We start from the raw sequence: 18,316 nt of genomic DNA on the forward strand, positions 1-18,316 counted from the left end.
GTTAGTTTCATTTTAGACATCACATACAACAGAGCTGCAGGGCAGACGCGTGTGGCCTGTACGCCTTATATTTTTTTTTGTTGCTATTCAGAAGAATATATATTTACCAATACGCGACGCGTCAAACAAGTGTTTGTGTGTGTATTTTGTTGCTGTGCTTATTCAAATATTAATGCGCGCAAGTGCATTTGATAATAGACAGCGTCCCTGCCCTTCAGACAGCTCCACAATTATACTTAAAATATAACCACACACGAATTAAGTGCGCTGCTGTTTCGCCAAATTGAAAAAGGGTGCTAACGCTATGTGGAGTCCAACACATTGCAGTGTAACTGGTAAGTGCAGGTGTTACTCACTCCTCTCTCTATCTCTCCTGTCAGCTGGTCACACTTGCAAATGCCGTTGCATAAATAACATTTGAGAGGGGCAACTGCTAAGAGACGCTCCTAAAATATCGCATTAAACGTTAAACTGGTTTAGTGAGTGTGAGCGTGACTGTGTGTGTGTTGTGTGTCAATGAATTCCTGCGGGTGTGTGGGTAAAAAATCATCATATTTAAGCGCAAAACCAATTGAACGGTTTTTTAATACTATTAATTGGTAAAATTACGCATTTTGCTTTTTTTGTCATCGGCTTACGGTGGGGATTTCAACAGAATAACAACAACAAACACATACATATGCATGTGTGTTTTCAGTGCACATACATAAGTATATATATATATATATATATATATATATATATATATATATATGACAGAGATTCTCTGAACTTTTTTTTGTTGTTTTTTTTTGTGGTGAAAACCATTGTAACCTATTCAACATCTTGTTTAAAATTTCACTTTTGTCTTTGACGCTGTGAACGCATGACCCGCGCTCTGCCCGCTGCTGCTGCTGCTGCAGGTTTTCCCGGTTTTCTCTTTTTGTTTGCCCATACTTAATGTCTACTCTTCTATTCCCGTATCAGTAAATTACGTTGATAAGATTATGTATTTATTTGCCATTTGCCCATTTTCATTGCTCATGCGATAAGTTTTTTGCTACATCGCTTACTCATCGCGCGTGTCTAGAAAGTAACAAAAAAATGTTAACTCGCACTTCTAACTAAACACATTCATGCTCCCCCTCTTCTTTCATCTCTTCATCAGTCGCTTGTTTTCGTTGATTGATTCGCTAATGGCGCATGGCGCGCACATTTGATTTATTTTGATTTTGCCTTTTCTTCTTTGTCGCATTCTTTCGCGTACATAGTTTGTGTGCACATATATATATATATATATGTGTGTGTGTATTTTAGTGGGCTTTTTTTCTTGTCCATTGTATTGGGCATGTTTATGTTTTTTGTTTTGTTTTCATGGCTGAATGTCAATGAAAAATCAGCGCTAAATTTCATATGCGTGACAAAATGGCAAACCTGCGCCAATAACTCTCTCCCCCTCGCTCGTACGCGCTCTCTCTCTCTCTCCCTCTTAATTTACTCGGCTCGTGTTGTTTATAATTATGAATACCAATTGCAAATATTGCACATAGTACACTTTTAATGAACATGTGCAATTTTGCAAATGCGCATATCAACATACATGCATGTACATATATACATATGTGTGCATATACACACAAATTTATGTAAATGTATGTAGGCAGCCGCACAGATGAATAGGTATAGAATAGATATATGTATATGTATATGTAAGTGACTCACAAAATGTTAAAAAAGCTAGCTCTTGCAAATAAAGCAGATAATGCACACATACATATGTATATATTTACCTAAGCACACATTCAGCCACACGCTGATAAGAACAATGTACACACACTCACACACACACACACCTACAGATAAACAGTTTGATGCTTGATTGGCAATTTGCTTTTGCCATTTGTTTGTCCTTTTGCGTCTGCTTCTCTACCTTGAACTTGGATAATTTCCCCAGCTTGGCTGCTGCGCTCCAGAGCTATCACATCGCACACATACCATGACACGCACACATACATGTGTAAATGTATGCACAGTTAAAACTGTACATGCATGCATACTTGCGTCTACCTATGATCAGTTGTATTTGAGTATTTGCACAGACCCAAAATCCGGCAATTCAAAGCATACGTAAATAGCCGAAGCTCGTATGCTCTTTAAAGTTTATGAAATTTAAGAATTAAAAAACATAAAACAAATAACTCAATGAAAGTCGATGAATCATTTTTGGGCAATTCTAGCCACACGCATGTCATGGGCTACGTCTTGTTGATGGTACTTTGGAAAGACATTTTTTTAGTGCAACAGGTGGGCGATGTCGTAAGTTTGGTTCTGAGTTATGAAGCCAACAAATAGTGAAACGTAACAATGCAGTGTTGCCAATTTAGCTATTTTCTAGCTAAACTGGGCTGCTTTCAGCGTTCGTCAACCGGAAACTGTTGAAATTATATACTGATTCAACTATTTGATTGCATCACAATGACAAGTAAGAACAACCCTGTTCGTTGCCAATGTTTGCTCAGCTACATTTTAAGCGACACTTGGCAACACTGGTCACATTCATACCGTTACATGTTGGCAAATGGAAATGTCTTTTAATATATGCTCCTATTTTAGGTTTAATATTTCATTTCATTGAGTTCTTAATCAGTTTCTTAACGATTTATCTAGTACTAAATGATTAAAACTAGGAACAAGTCTTTATAATAAATCTTATTGGAAAAGGTATCTGAAGATATGTTTGTCTGCAATTCACGATGAAATACATCTCCTTTCAGCTTAAAGCCTTGTCTGTTCAAATGGACAGATCCTCTAGACAGAACATCTTTCGTATAGCTGAATCTCTGGCCATTGGTGAGTTGTCTGGCTTATGACAAAGTTATAGTAGCCTCCAGCGATCAGTCACTGAAAGAAAAAAGAGCCGTTGACGTCAATTAATAAACAAATCCGTTTGTTGAGCTGCTCTCGTGCCTGTCTCTAGCCATTGTTTGCATTCTTTTGCTTGTTAAGAGCCCCGCAGCTACCTCAGCTCCCCTCTCCCCGCTCCCAGGTCCACGCTCCCAGACGTTCACTCCACACTTCTCGCAGCCAGCAGACGGTAGAACATAAAATAATACGAATATCTGTTTCTGTCTTATTTGCCAAAGTCGAGTATCAATATTTGCACTTGAGATGAGCCCCGTTCGTCTGCGCCTCAAAGAGTCGCACAAACAGCTGTTTCTGGTACGAGCTTCTGGGAAACGATTTCTACAATAAAACTCACAGAAGTTCTTCATTCAACTGATTATAAGAAAGTTTCAAGCATTCCACCTATTTTCCACCCCAGCGCGTGGAACTTTTCAGAAACTCCTGATTGCTATTTGACATACAGTATGGGCATATCATTTATTTAGTTAATTCAGTTTGTCCTCTACCCTAATGGACTCTCGGTCCAAGCATAGGGCCACTCCCACTGGCGGCCACTGGCACTCCCTGTAGCTGTTTTAACTGCCCGCCCTTGGCTTTGGGCTTTATCTCTTCGCATTCCCCACACAAATCCACGGTCTCTGTGTGCATGGTTTGTACTTTGTAATGCCGTCGTCGTCGTCGTCTGTTTTTAGAAGTTGGCTGCTGTTTTCAGAACTTGGTGCTGCCTAATTGCGTGCGTTATTTTTAGCCATAAATTCTTGCTGCCCCATTCGCCAGCTCGGGCACGGAGTTACAACAACAACAACAACAATAAGCGAATTGCGCAATGTGCTGCCTTTTTAAACAGACCACAAAACCATCAAACTAACCAATCAGCCAGACAAACAAACAAACAAACAAACAAACAAACAAACAAACATTCCACTGAGCAACCACCAAAGAGAAAAACACTAGGCACAAAAATGGAGAAAAAACACGCACATGACCAATTCCAACTCCGAATCAGAAAAAAACCAAGAAAGGGCACGCCGAAGATAAATACCCTTGCGGACATTTGGCTTTGTTTTGCAAATATGCGAGGCGAATTATAAAGCTCGTTGGTCAAAGAACTTCATTTTCAACCGATTAACCCAACGATGGCAATATAATATAGTGGCCCGGTGTTGATAACAAGATCGTAAAGTTTCAGGACAATAGATCCGTAAAGCTGTCTAGGTCGCAGTTCGAAAGCCGGACTCATTGACAGGAGAAGAAGTTTAACATTCCTTTGAATACATATATGCCCTTTATCGGAAATAAGTATATCAGCTGTGGCCATTGGTACATGACTAATTTATGTTGGAAATAATTAACTTAGTAATTTTTTGTTTTGTTTTATAAATTTGGAAAAACTTGATTAGATAGCTAATCTAAAAAACTGTCTAAATAGATCAGATAATGCTAATTTATAATTTGATACGCATGGAGACGTTTTCCTAGCACAAAATTAGAACTCGAATCGATTGAGCGAGACAAACAGAGAGAGAGAGAGAGTGAGAGAGTTATTAGGCGAAGACATTTTTACTGTCAGGGCTGCAAAAACAAGATATGTTCAATGGTTCGGTTCACGATTTGAACCAACTACCTGCCCTTACGTTTCCTTCTTTTTTCCCCCATAAGAGAGTAAAGAGATTGCGGGCTTAGTTTGATTTCAAACCAGAATTGGCAGCTAGCGAATATGGTTTTATAGATTTGGTTTGGTTCAGGTTCAAGATTCGGTTCAGAGTAAAAAATAAATGGCAAATTTCAGGCTGGAACCGGTTCGGTTCCGAACAGGCTTGATTCCTGACGCCGATTGGCGCTAATATATAAAATATGTAATATGTATTAGGCAAAAGAAACAAATTATAATTAGATAGTTGCAGACAGAATTCTTGTTGGAATCGTTGCTGCTTCAATTGCTTCAGTGACTGTCGATGGCCCGTTGGATGCACCTATGCGAAACAGTTACGTTTCATTGCCCCGACCCAGTTAGCGACTATTCCCGGCGAATAACACAAGTGCAGCCGAACGAAACAGGTCTGAAATCAGATGTCGGACTCCACCTCCTGTCGCATCAATTGATTTCCAGTTTAGCAACTGCTAAATGCATTCTTCTTCGTCTTCGTCTTCGTGTTGAGCTACTGGTTGCCCGTGGATCTTCTCGCCGCATTCCCTCACTCTCCATATGACATAAACAAGTTGAACTGAACCGAAGATATATTTGACCTTTCGCATTGACATGCAATTGTCTGTACGTGATCAACAATTGGGAACTGGATGCAATTCATTGCCTTTCTCACTCTCTCTCTGCCTCTTTCACATGGCTTTTCCTCAGCCGAAGATAGACTGTCCAACTAAATGATACCCTGCAAACTCTACCAAATTGACCGATCCGGAGATAGAGCTTAGCCGGGGGTATGTTTTCCGATTGGCTGTCTTTATCCTTGGTGGTATGGGGCCCGACAAATAGAGCTAGTTTGGGGTTGTGGTAAGACTGCCGAGTTTTTCGAGAAAATTGTTCCATTTGCTTTTAAGTTGTCGCCTTTGCTCGATGCCTTTGGCTCTTCTAATCGCTGCGATTTGCTTTAACCAGATCTTTACCTTCATCTCTGTGGCTCCGCTGGCTCCCATCGCTGCACAACTTCAATACACCCCCTTTGCTCATATCATGCTTGCAGGGTAGACGATAATGCAATGTATTTTGAATATTTAAAGCCTGCGCATGCAAGAAGTGCATATTAATAGCAGCAAAGGCAAATGTAACTGCAACTGCAAAAGCAAGTGCACTTTAAGAAACCAGAGAAAAGCTAAGGAATATATATCATACGAAAGGCCGCACAGCGTTGCATTCGGGGCGCTTCGAGTGGTTCCAAGTGCTCTCAAGAGGTTTTTATTTGTTTTGCTGAACTGATTCACGACGTAAGGAAGAGTATATTGGCATGCATATACACAACTCGACATTCACCTCGTCGTATGAACTGAGCTAAAGTCAGAAAATTTATCGAAAGAAGACAAATTATGAACTCTAAAGATCGATCGAAAACTATTTCGGAAACGATAAAACTGACATATCTTTATAATTTGACTGTGAACGAGTATAACGCAGTCGGTTGGACTCGACTGCGGCATTCTTGGGTTTTTTTTTCTTTATGTTGGAGAATTACAAATCAACATTTTCGCACGATCTAAACTATGGTTAATGTTGTTCTTGTTGTTGTTGCAGCTGTTGTTTATGATATTGCCGCAAATTGTTGCTGCTGGTTAATAACAAATGCTGTTCTCTTAACGGGTCTCCAACCTGCCCGCTTGTGTTTACGCATTTTCTGATGTGCTGCCAGGTGAGAGCGAGAGAGACAGCAAGAATTACAGAGATTACGTAAAGAGTCATTAGAATCCGAAGAGTTCCGATTGTGAAATGCTTCGAAACATAATTAGGCACAAATATGTTATTTTCTTTCTTAAAGTATGGATTAGCGGCTCTTCTTAGCCATGTGTTGAGTCTCTAGAGAATGATACCCTTGCCCTGGGTACCTTCTGTTTGTCACTTGGAAGAACCCCATCAAAAGTTAAACGATATTTATGATCAGTTTTGAAAGTCGAGTTGACACAGCAAAGTTTCTATGTCAAGCTATCTCCAATAGCTCCTATTTCCAATCTTATAGCTCCTACTCGTCTGCCTGATCCATATCGATCGAAAACTAAGGTTTTTCGTTCATGAGAGTTTAACAATTTGTTGAATTTTATCAACAGGCAAAACTACAAAGATCCGCTGAAAATTAAGTTTCGATAATATATGAAAATATATATATTATTTTTAAAAATCGAGACAAAAAAAACGCTTCGCTACACAAATATATCTTAATCTGATTAATGCATGTCTTTGTGTAAGGGTATTTAAACTTCGCCAAAACGAAATCGCATTATTCTCACGGCCGGACAAAAAGTCGAATCGAATTGAAGGGTAGTCCATCAGTTTGTTGGTCATTGAAAACCATAGCTCAAAGTCAGTTAGTTTTTCGAAATTGGTGACAATTAGAGCGATAGGGAGAGAGGGAGAGAAAGAGGAGGAGGAGGAGGGAGAGAAGATAAAACGCGATCCGGCCAATGCCAGCGGAAACTACTGTAAGAAAACCAAAGCGAATTGGAAAACATTTTAAATTGTATCTGTCAGTACGTGTATCTGAAATGCAGCTGCTGCTGCTGCTGCTGCTGCTGTGGGCAGACACGACTCTCTGTCCATGGGCTCATTAGCATGCGAGGAGTGCGGCTAACAACGCGCTGCGAGCGAGGAGGAGCATTGGCCTCGGGGCCAGCGCCGGCTGCAATCATCATCATCATCATCATCATCGTCGTCGTCGTCCACGTTCTCTGTTCTCTGCCACGCCCTCCCTTTTTGTAACTCCACACGCGTTGGAAAGTGGAACAGCGAACTGTAGAGTGCGTGTTGGGAATTTGTACATTTGTAATGCGACTTTTACTGCGCACAGCTGAATCAGTTGTCAGTTGCCCACCGCCAGGTGGGTGGTGCGGCAAAGGTGTTGCATGTGGGGAAGCAGCAGCAGCTACCCAATGCCGACGTCTTCGTCGTCTGTGGCATTAATAAGGTCGCCCGACTCTTAACGGTTGGCTGCCACTGTTAACTGTCGCAAGTAAAGTTTATTTTATTTTTTATATTTTTGTGCTTTTTTCGTCTTTGTCAAATTGCTGGCGCGTTTAAGTACGCCCACATAATTGAAGACCGCCTCGAAATCCATGAAACTAATGATAATGATGATGACGTAATCGCATTGCAATTTTATCAAATTGAGTCGCACATTGAATCTATTAGAAAATGTATTTAATTCATTAGCAAAGTGTCATAATCAAATTTCCGGACGGGGTGCATCCAGGAGATGGTACGAGGGGGGGGGGGGGGGGGGGTGGGGTACATAAACCAAGCAACCACTTGGCAATGATTTCATTGAAATTAATTAACCTCAAATGTTGACCTCCTCGAGAGAAACAGAGGCCAACAAAATGTTAAAAGAGCAAAAGCAACACAAATGCGACAATTGTCGGTAGTTGCATTGTTGTTGCTGTTGTTTATTGTTGTTGTACCCTGTACAATTGGCTCAAAGGGTATGCAGAGTTTTGTGTTATTTCCAGGGCTGCAAACACTAATTAAAAAAGTCGCTGGTTCGATTCAGCCTCAGCCTTTAGATACGGTCAATCCGACTTTACACATCCTTGAACACAGATTTTGCCATATAATTTATATATTTCAATGAAGGAATTTAACCGACTAGTAGCTTGATTATAGGATATCTACAAGTTGAGTACTCCCCGACAGACTTGTTGCTTTTGCCATTGTCGTTCCCTCTGTAATCGGACAATTGAAAAGGTACATATATGTATGTATGTGTGTATACACACACCTTTGTGTTTGAGTTGTGGGTCATGCGAACCATTCAACTAATTGACAATAAACAAACACATATCTAGTCTATGTATGTATGTATGTATATGCCTGTTAAGAGACTGCTATTCAATAAGACTTAAGGGTATGTGGCAAGAGCTAAAGCGGCGGCTTTTGGTGCTTGAGCCTAACAAAAATCACAGTTCCCATAAATAATCGTTATCAAGCATTATATGTTATTGAGTAACGCGAAGAATTTGATAAAGTTACTTTGCCGATAACACCCGAACCTGTTACCAACGATTTTCAATCAAAAATACCAATTTAAAACAGCTAAAAAATGCCCGGAGATGACCTTTTGGATCTTAAGCCTTTCGATCAAAGAGAGGGGGAGAGAAACAGTTGTTCGTGTTTGGCTCACAAATCGAAAATTCCACTTCGGAATGTAAGCGCCAACAGTAAATGTTATGTTATTTTTGCATACAAAATCTCTTCTTTTTTTATTACCATACACTATACAATAAACTGTACGTGTGCACGTATATGCATTAATGCTTGCATGTATGTGTGTAAGCATTCACTACTTTAACATTCGAGCCTGTTGCTTGACAATGGCTGCCCACTATACGTCTACCTGCGGCTAACATTTAGTCTCTGTCTCCCTCTCTCTCTCTCTGAAAGCCTGTGTATGTGTGGGCGTGTTTGTCTATTTGCCCACAGTTCATTGATGACGCCAGCGTGCTGCTTGCTTGTTTACTCTCGACAAGCACTCAATTACGTGTCGAACGCTTTTGTATCGCCGCTTATTGCTCTCCCTCTCCCTCTTCCTCCCTCCCTTGGTATGAGAGTCATCTACATTAGGTGATCGAAATGTGAAAAGCATAAAGTGCAAAAAATGCTCTGGGTGTTGAATTGGCACACACACACATTTTGATCGGTTGGCTATAAAATAATCGAAGACTGAACGAATGAACGGGCACATTCGGTTTTACAGTGTGACTCAAAAAGCGAAAATGATGCCGAAGTGGGCAATATTCACGAAAGCTCCAACCTGCGTGCCTCGAGAAGCGGGCGAATAAAAAAAAAAAATAAATAAAAAGCGGGGCAACTTAACGGTTTCCCTTGCTGCTCGCTGCTCGCGCCATCAGCTACTTTGTCACTCTGCTCTTTACACCGCTCTCTCTCTCTCTCGCTCTTTCGCTCTCCAATTGCTTCGTTTTGTTTTTGTCGTTATTTGGCATATTTTACCATTTGGCATTTACCATTTACCTTTTGCCATTTCTATTTTGGTGGCAGCCATTTGCATGTCTCCACCTCGGCCCCCACCCCCGGCCGCTAGCCATTGCCGATGATGAAACTAGAGTTGGGCACATATCGTGCTATCGTTGTGACACGACAAAAAAAACAAATATGTGAGGAGAGATGAGTATTAAGTCAAGTAAGCACGTTGCTGTCGAATATAGCCGACTGGACTCGCTATACTCTATTCATAGCTTAAGACAGGCGTAACGGACTTCAAACCAGTTAAAAACAGAGAATCACTATACTAATATACTTAAATATTTAGGTATACACTTGTCGCTCGGAGATAAAAACTCTCAGCAATTAGCATAATCCCGGCATATAAGCTTCAGAAATTTGTTGTGCGTGTTCCGAGCCCGGCCCATCTCTAGATGAAACGTCCGTTTCATGCATGCACGAGATTGCACTGTTATCCCCTCGGAACCGGTTTATTGATAGACATTGGATACATTCTGGCCCATCATCCATTTAACTATTGCTCTTTACCGTGCGCCGTTGCCGGCTGTCTTTAACCTCAATTATGTATAGATGTGAGAATACATCAATACATATGCATGTATATATACACGTATATGTATATGTATATGTGCATACATATACATATATCAACAGACTGGCGATGTCGCAAAAACTTCCTAAATTGGCTTAAGCTATGTGTTCAAAGAAGAGACACGACCACAACAAGTGATGATGAGCACGGGTCTGAAACAGAACGGGCAAAACGACAACAAAAAAAGAAAAAAAAAACGGTTAATGTAATAATAATTATTTGGCGTCAAGACGCCCACAGCAACGGGTAAAGCGGGTAAAAGGCAGCGACTTTGCAGCCGTCACTTCTTTCACTTGTAATGTGAGCGAAACTGTAAAAAAAGGCAAACAGATTTGCAACACTGGCTGAAAACACAAGAAAAAAAAAACAAAAAGTACAAAAAATACAAGAAAAACAAAAATGTTTTCGTTGCTTTTCTATTGAGCGCTTTTTGTTTTACGCTCTGCAATTGTTGTTGTAGTTTTTGTTGTTACGAGTCTGAAGTTTGCGCAATTTGCGTTGCGCCAACAATTGTGCATATTTGAATAATTATGTATGTATGTACATACACACACATATATATATGTATGTGTAATAGTCAATAAGCAATTGTCATTGCAAATCGATTAGTGAAAAAAAAGAAAAAAAAAGCGATTGGAAATTATAAAATACTTTTACCGGGTATTACACGGTATTACAACTATTTGCCAGTGCCAAATCATATTGTTTAAACTTTAGGCGCAAGCTTTCCACCCATAGATCTTTGGGAATATAGGATGAAGAGTAAAGTTTCGTTAGACAGCTTTCTTCCAAATAAAACTACAAATATGATACGCTTGAAATGGTTTCTCTTGTGTTTTGAGTTCTTCTTCAATTCGCTCAATTCTCTTAACCCTAATGTATGCCTGGTGAACTCATGGATGTCTGAATATTTATGTATAATTAGAGCTGAGAAATAGAGTCTCTTCAATTGCCTATGCATATATGTAACTGGACTGGAACCGACCCCCCCGCCCCCACACTCCACTCGCCTTGACTCTGAAACAATGCTGCGACTTTCTGTGCACCACAAATGCCAAAAGCGAATTTTTCTGCGGTTTCCATATCAGCCGGATGCTCGAGCTATGCCTTTGGTTTTGGTTTTGGATTCGTTCGTCGAGGTCACGACGGCGCTCTCAAGTGAAACTCGGCGCGATTCCAAATTTGCTTTGCTTTTGGGTCGCCATCAAAACAGCGATACGCCCGATTGTAAGACGAAAACTGACTCACAATTCATCCCATGCGAATTTTACCCCGCTTAGATTGGATTTTTTGGCGACGCACTCAAAACATTGTCGTTGTCGTGGTTGTTGTTGTTGACACAGCTGCCGGAAATGAAGACGGGCAAATCAAAATTCCCCCGGGGCCCGGATGCTATTTTTGGCTACAGCTGAAAGGAATGAACTCGCCAAGTCAATAAATTGTAAAAATATATGTTTTATTGTGCTTGCTCGTTCCAAAATCCCAACAGAGAGGTAATCGTAATGATTTTCCAAACAGAAAGCTTAAGGGGTTTGGCTGTCGTGTTTAAACAGTAAAGTTTTATATAGATTAAAGAGGATCAATGAAGATAATGGGTTGTGATGTTTATATATATGTATATATATAATTGTGCTTGCAATCATATAAATCCTATCTATCTTAGAATATTCGCTTAGTTACCTTACATATTCCTATTTACCTTTTTTTTGTTACAACTTACATATTAAAATGCCGCTTTAGTGTTGTATAACACGCATAATATTTAAAAGTTTGCTTCAGTAATCTATCTGCTTGTCAGTGGCTTTTATTAAACTGCGATAAAGACCCATCGGGCACATTGCTCTTTTTTTTGAGCTGTTTTTTAAAAGCTACTTTTAAAAAGATTCAACTCAACATTTGAAGCGACAGTTGGCAACACTGGCTGCATATGCGTAGAATCTCTCTTCCTCTATCTTATTCACCCTTATTCTCTCTTTAATTTGGATTGGCTTTCTATGCGAATCTCAAAGTTTTTAATTGCTCTAAAAGAGTAAGAAGATTTGGTATTTTCGTATACATAGTAACTCACATAGATCTCATCTGTAATTAGCTGTTCCCCTAGCTTTTCTGGCGCTTATTTACCAGTCTCTAATTTAGAATTCTCGCTCGCTCTCATTTACAGTTCAGCGTGCGCGAGGTCTTCTGACAAAAGGCAAGAATGGCACCAACAACTGTTTCGTCACAATTGCCCTGGGCAAGGAGAAGTACCAGACATCAGTCAAGGACAAGGCCGAGGCAACCGTCAACTGGAATGAGGAGTGCGAACTGTGAGTGCAAATACAAATACATATCCCCGTATCCTAAAATAGACGGGTATTAATTGGGTTTCTTTCGCTAATCTAGCAAAATTCCGGACCAGGGCAATCGGGCGGAACTGACGCTGACTTGCTTGCACCGCAATAATCTGGGCATCGATGAGTTTCTCGGGCAGGCGACGCTGCCACTCAAGGACATGGACGTCTATGACAGGCCGCGCGCCAAGTGGTTAAAGCTGGAGAGCAAGCCGGGCAAGGAGAAGAAGAACAAAGAGCGCGGCGAACTGGAGGTGCGCATCGCGTTCGTTGTCAAATCCGGATCGCTAACAGATCTTAGCAAGAAGGACAAGCATAAGTCTTCCATTGGGCAGCTGGCCAGTTCTGTGGGCGGCAGCCTGCTCTCCATTGGCCAGGGCGAGAAGCGCAAGAGCATCAAGAAGCTGGCTGGCTCGCTCAGCTCAAAGCTGCACATACGCAGCAAGAAGAAGCATGCCGATGGCGATGACAGCGGCTCGTTTAGCGGTTCCTTTGCCAGCATCGGCACCCCGAACAGCTCCTCGGGCCTGGGCGGCATTGGCGGCGGCAGCGGACGCAGGCGCGGCCAACGTGCCGGCGAAGCTGATCCGGGTGTAATAAGCGAGGACGAGGACGAGTTTGTGTTCGACAATCTGTCCCACAAGAGCTCTGGCAGCTCGCTGAACATCCAGCGCTCCGGCCTGCAGCCGCCTTCATCTGGTGGTGGCGCCAACAATTTCGCTCCGCGCAACCCGTCGCCGCTGCTGAGCAACGGAAACGGTGGTGGTGGCCCGAAGGGAAAACTCAACGGAGGTAAGCCCATATTGCAAGAGACACTCGATGAGGATCCAATCGTTGCGGAGATGGAACAGCTTGAGCTCGATTTCAGCGTTCGTGCGCGCACTCTGCCACCTCCCTCAAAGCCGCCGCGCACGCCGCAGACACAGCAAGAGCTGGAGTCGGAACGCGATCGTGAACGGGAACGGGAACGCGAAGGTGATGGGCAAACACAAGTGGAGGCATCTCCAATCCAGGTGGATGAATGGGAGTCCAAGTTGTATGGTGGCGGCAAGTATTTAGAGATTGGCAGCAGCGATTCTTTGAAGCGTCGCAGCTGGGAGACGCGCGTACCGTTGCCGGCAACCAGCGAGGAGCCGCCACCGGTGCCATCGGCAAGCTCCTCCTCTAGTTCCTCAGACACTGAGGAGGAAGAGGAAGAGGAGCCGGAGCCGGAGCAGCCGCAGCCGCCAAAGACAGCACCGCCACCGCCATTGCCTTCAGATGATAGAAGCAGCAAGAGCGGCAACTCGCTCTTCGCGCCAGATGTCGAGCCGCGTAACTTTGATGCACTCAATGCAAGCTTCGCCAAGTTTGAGCAACGCAACAGCACCGCAATCTTTGCAGATGAAAAGCTGGCTCCTGAGCCGGCCGCGCCCAGATCGTATCCGATGGCCGAGCCGCCACAGCCGTTGCCAAGTGTGAGACCCACTCCACAGCCGCGCGGCACAACAAGTGAGCAGCTGAAGGCCGAGACGGCGGCACTGGCTAAGGCAGAGGCTGCTGCCGAAGAGGAAGCTGCACGTCAGCGACGCGCAGAAGAAGATGCGCGCCTGGAGGCCGAGCTGCGTCTGAACGAGCAGCGGCTGCGCGAAGAGGAGGCAGCGCTGCAACAGGAGCTGGAATTACAGCAGGAGGAGCAGCGGCGGCGCGATGCCAAGCGTCGTGAGGAGGATCAAAGACTCTTGAGCTTTGCCAAGCGCTCCACCTCCCTGGAGGAGCCGCAATCAAAAACGCAGTCCATTGCCGAGGATCAAACCGTGGCCGTTGCCATGGCCATGGCCGTGGCTGTCGCCGATGTAGATCCAAGCATAGAGCACAACTTGTTAACGCCCGAGCAATCGCCCAAGGAGTTCAGCAGCATTGGCGGCGGCGTCGGCAGCGGCGTCGGCAGCGGCAGCGGCAGCGGTGAACGCTGGGAGAAGCGACTGGGCAAATTTAAATACGGCAATAAGCGAGGTGAGCTGTTGTACCCAAAAAGACACCACAATTTGAGACAGAACAAAAGAGCGAGTAGGAGCTGAGACAATACAGTTAAAAAAAAAAAAATTCCACCAAAAAACAAAACAAGTTAAAACAGATATTGAAACCCAGCAAAAACCTATCCAGCTACCAAAACTAATCCGTCAACTACTCAAACTACCTCAAACTTGTACCTCGAACTTAATCCTGTCCGGCTGGCGGCGCAGGGGAGTGCGGCATGTGTGCGCGCAGTGTTGTAAAACTCTGGCGGATTCAACGACCAATCGAACCAAGCTAATCGAATCAAGCAATTTTCCAAATCAGCTGTCATCTTTGTGTCATCCTATTGTAACTTTTTAACACATTTTTTTTATTGCCTACGTACGCATTCGTCATCAAATTTCTCGCACTATCCGCTTTCTGAAGCTCAGTCATTCTCTTGTGCACTTTATTTCCTAAAAAACGTTTTTCTTTTTTTTTTTATATATATATTTATTTTGTTTTGTTTTGGTTTTTTGTTGTGTCTTGCATCCGCCAGTGCATTGGTGTCCGTTAACTGTGCCGCGAACTGAATTTAGTTCCGATCGAACCGTTTGGGTCAGGCTTACTAATTGTTTCTGGTACTGGAACAACTATTTCGTAGCCAACTAAATCTGTTTTGCATTCGTTTCAAATGATGAACTGGTGCCATACTCTTCTTAAAAGTGTCCGAAAAGGTAACCGAGACTTGTCAAACGAATGACTAGCGGTAAAGATTTAAATACTGAACTGGTTCCGTGCTCACTTGTTTTCACAAGCCATGCGAACTAGTTCCGTCTTCAAACGAGGCAACTGTCTGCTTGCAAGAAGAACTACTAGTTCGTGGCGACACTCGGTTCGGCTTATCTCACACTCTTTTTGTACGCATGTATTGCACTGTTGCGCGTTATGTATTAGGCGCCATCTTATCGTTTATCTCTTTCTCACACAGACAAACAGAACGATACGGATAGCAACTCGCCCAGCCCCAAGTCCACGGAGCGCATTATTATTGGCCACGAAAAGTCTGGTTCGCATGCGGAACGCCGCTCCGAGATCTCCGCACAATTGGCCAAAAAATACGAGGGAAAGTCACGGGAGGTATGTGAGCAAATCATGTGCATCTCTTTTAATGCGCTTGTTCTTGATTGTGTTTGCCTCTCTGTCTGTTGCAGGAGCTGATGCTGATCGCCAACGGCATGGAGAATGAGGCATTGTTGCAACGCCAGCGCGTCAAAGAGTTGGAGGACTATCTGGATAATTTGCTGTTGCGCGTAATGGAAACGCATCCTAAAATCTTGCAGAATCCCTATTCGCGAACCACATCGGCCAAAAGGTGAACGCCAATAGACATACATACGTATCTACATGTACGTGTATGCGTGTATATGTTCATATGCTTTTCACTTGCAACTCGTGCTTCAATCATACACTCCCGTTTGTTTGCGCTCCTCTATCTATGTATGCGTGTGCCTATCTCTCCCTCTTTTTTTTTTTTTTTGGTCATTGCTTTGCGTTGTTATTCGTAATCCCGCACGGCGCCCACCTCCTCATTCCGCTGCATGTCCACACCACACTTGCATTGTGTTTAACATAACGATTTGTGTTTTTATGTTTTTGTTTCTTACCTTTTTTATATTTATATACATTTATGTATTTCTCTTTATTTAGTTATAAAAATTACATCAATATGAATGACTTTTTAAAGTAAGTGCTGTGAATTTTCGGCATGCAGTTGCACGCACACTTAACAACAAGCAACAACAAAACTCATATGCACTCAAAAAACACAACAGCTAAAACCAAGATCAGCCAACACCCCCTGAGACCCCCGTTCAACAGCAGCAGCAGCAGCAGCAACACAGCGGCAGCAGTAACAGCGGCAGCAGCAACAACTACAACATTAACAACAACAGCTAAAATAACAAACAACAGCAACAACAGCATCAACCGAAGCAAAGAGTAAGAAATCTGCTTTTGTCTGTGTCTGTGTCTGTGTCGCTAAATGAGTTCCCATATATGTATGTATGTATGTATGTACTATGTATGCTTGTAGTACATTTGTATCTGTTTCAACTGGTGCTCTTAAGATTTCCTGCCGATTACATCCAGCCGTCCGTCACTATCTAACGCTGATCAACTGACTATCTTGTGTGCTCTCTCTCTCTTTCTCTCTCTCTCACACACACACAATTTATGTTCTCTCATTATGCTTAAGTGCTGTTAATAGTTTTCTGTGTGCTCCTTTCAAACACACGCACACACACACTGTACTCTGACACATTTGATAAGTTGCTTAATTTACATTGACTTAACATAATTGAATCGGTTAAATATGTTAATTAACTTTTGGCCTTCTTCTTGCAGCGGTTAAGTGTGACAGCAGCCAAACCATGTTCACAGCAAGCAGCTTATTGTCGGAGAAGCATACAGGGGAGAAGCTGATCCGCGCGAACGTTCAAAATGTAACATGTAACATAGAAACAAAAAGAACACCAAGTTGCCTTTGTCATTAGAGAAATTCAAGTGCTTTCTTATTGTATTTTTAGCATTACATTTACACACACTTTAACAACTCTTAGATATTAAGCTATTATAAATATATATATATTTTATTTTATTTTTTTTTGTTTGCTAAACGGATGACTACTAAAACAAAAAGGCCCAACAAATTTGTGGTTAACTTTTTCTGTGTGTATTGTTTAACGTGTAACATGATATTCGGTTTTTCATTTGCCCTGTGTTAATATTTGAACGAAACTAAATGAAATGAAATTATTTGTAAAATGTAAATTATTGTCAACAATTTGCTAAACTGTTTTGCTAGACAATTAGACAATTGTAATGTTTTGTTTCGATTCAACTGATTAATTGAAATTATCCAAAAGTATTTTTTATTTGCATTTTAAAATGTGTCTTGTTTTATGCGAAGAGTCCTGCAATATCGGCTACGATTGCAACTATTTATAGTTAAGTAAATCTTAAATTATTTATGTATTAGACAATTAAGTGAAAATTGAGCAATAAGCGAGGAGAGAACTACATACAGTTATACATATGTTGATAAATGATTTTACTTATTAAACAACAAATAAAAAACACTTAACATTGATATTCAAATTGTGGGCTAAATGAAAATTGAAACTTGTCTCTGGCCTTAAGGGAATCTCTGATTTCAAGGGAGAGAGAATGACTCTCAGATTGATTTAAGCCTGGTTAATTACAATATAATATTAAGCTTTTGGGCGATTTTACAGAAGCATTATAAATAATAATAATAATAATAATAATAATAATAATAATAATGTTCTCTTACATATTTTGCACCTTTATTTTGAATATCAATTTCTATCTTTTCCAAATCTGCAACATCTGTTATTGACAAGGTTTCTTTAGCTTCCTATACGTCGGCCTTCATTATTGATTTTTGCCCATCGGAGTTAACCGAGTTTTCCCCCTTCTTTTACTCTACTCTCCGTAGATATGCTACGAACCTTCTCAAACATGAATTCAGATTTCATTCCGGAGTTTTCAAGCTGATTTCCTGGTGGAAATATACTCCAAAATATTGGCAGCTCCATCTTTGTTTTGTTTAGGAAACTAAAATCACACAAATAAACAAAAGACATTCGGGTTAGATACAGCAGACAATTGCCTTTCCGATTTAAAAATCTGTCCGATGTGGGAAAAGCAATATGTTTATATTGAATACGATTGAATTAAGGCTGTGATAACTTAGATGGCAACTGCAGACACTGCGGACATACGTAGTTTTGCACATTTAAACATTTCAATTAAAATATATAGTAATAGGCTTTT

General features: G+C 41.7%; 1 protein-coding gene across 4 annotated transcripts; it reads left to right on the forward strand.

The window, feature by feature from the left end:
• The first annotated feature begins 27 nt into the window (after window positions 1-27).
• On the forward strand, window positions 28-17,617 carry LOC115764277 (rab11 family-interacting protein 1). 4 transcript variants are annotated; one of them, XM_030707203.1, is made up of 7 exons: window positions 28-335; window positions 12,313-12,457; window positions 12,534-14,476; window positions 15,450-15,598; window positions 15,673-15,833; window positions 16,169-16,204; window positions 16,865-17,617. In XM_030707203.1, the coding sequence occupies exons 1-7, from the start codon at window positions 305-307 to the stop codon at window positions 16,869-16,871; spliced, it is 2,472 nt and encodes an 823-aa protein (XP_030563063.1). In that variant the 5' UTR covers window positions 28-304; the 3' UTR covers window positions 16,872-17,617. The 4 variants fall into 4 exon arrangements, with proteins under 4 accessions (XP_030563063.1, XP_030563066.1, XP_030563064.1 ...); XM_030707206.1 differs by having other exon boundaries at window positions 12,534-13,273; XM_030707204.1 differs by lacking the exon at window positions 16,865-17,617 and adding an exon at window positions 16,294-16,398.
• The last annotated feature ends 699 nt before the right edge of the window (window positions 17,618-18,316 follow it).

The sequence above is a fragment of the Drosophila novamexicana genome, unplaced genomic scaffold (genome assembly GCF_003285875.2).
Source record: "Drosophila novamexicana strain 15010-1031.04,08,12 unplaced genomic scaffold, DnovRS2.1 tig00000820-arrow-pilon, whole genome shotgun sequence".
NCBI classification, from domain to species: Eukaryota; Metazoa; Arthropoda; class Insecta; order Diptera; family Drosophilidae; genus Drosophila; species Drosophila novamexicana.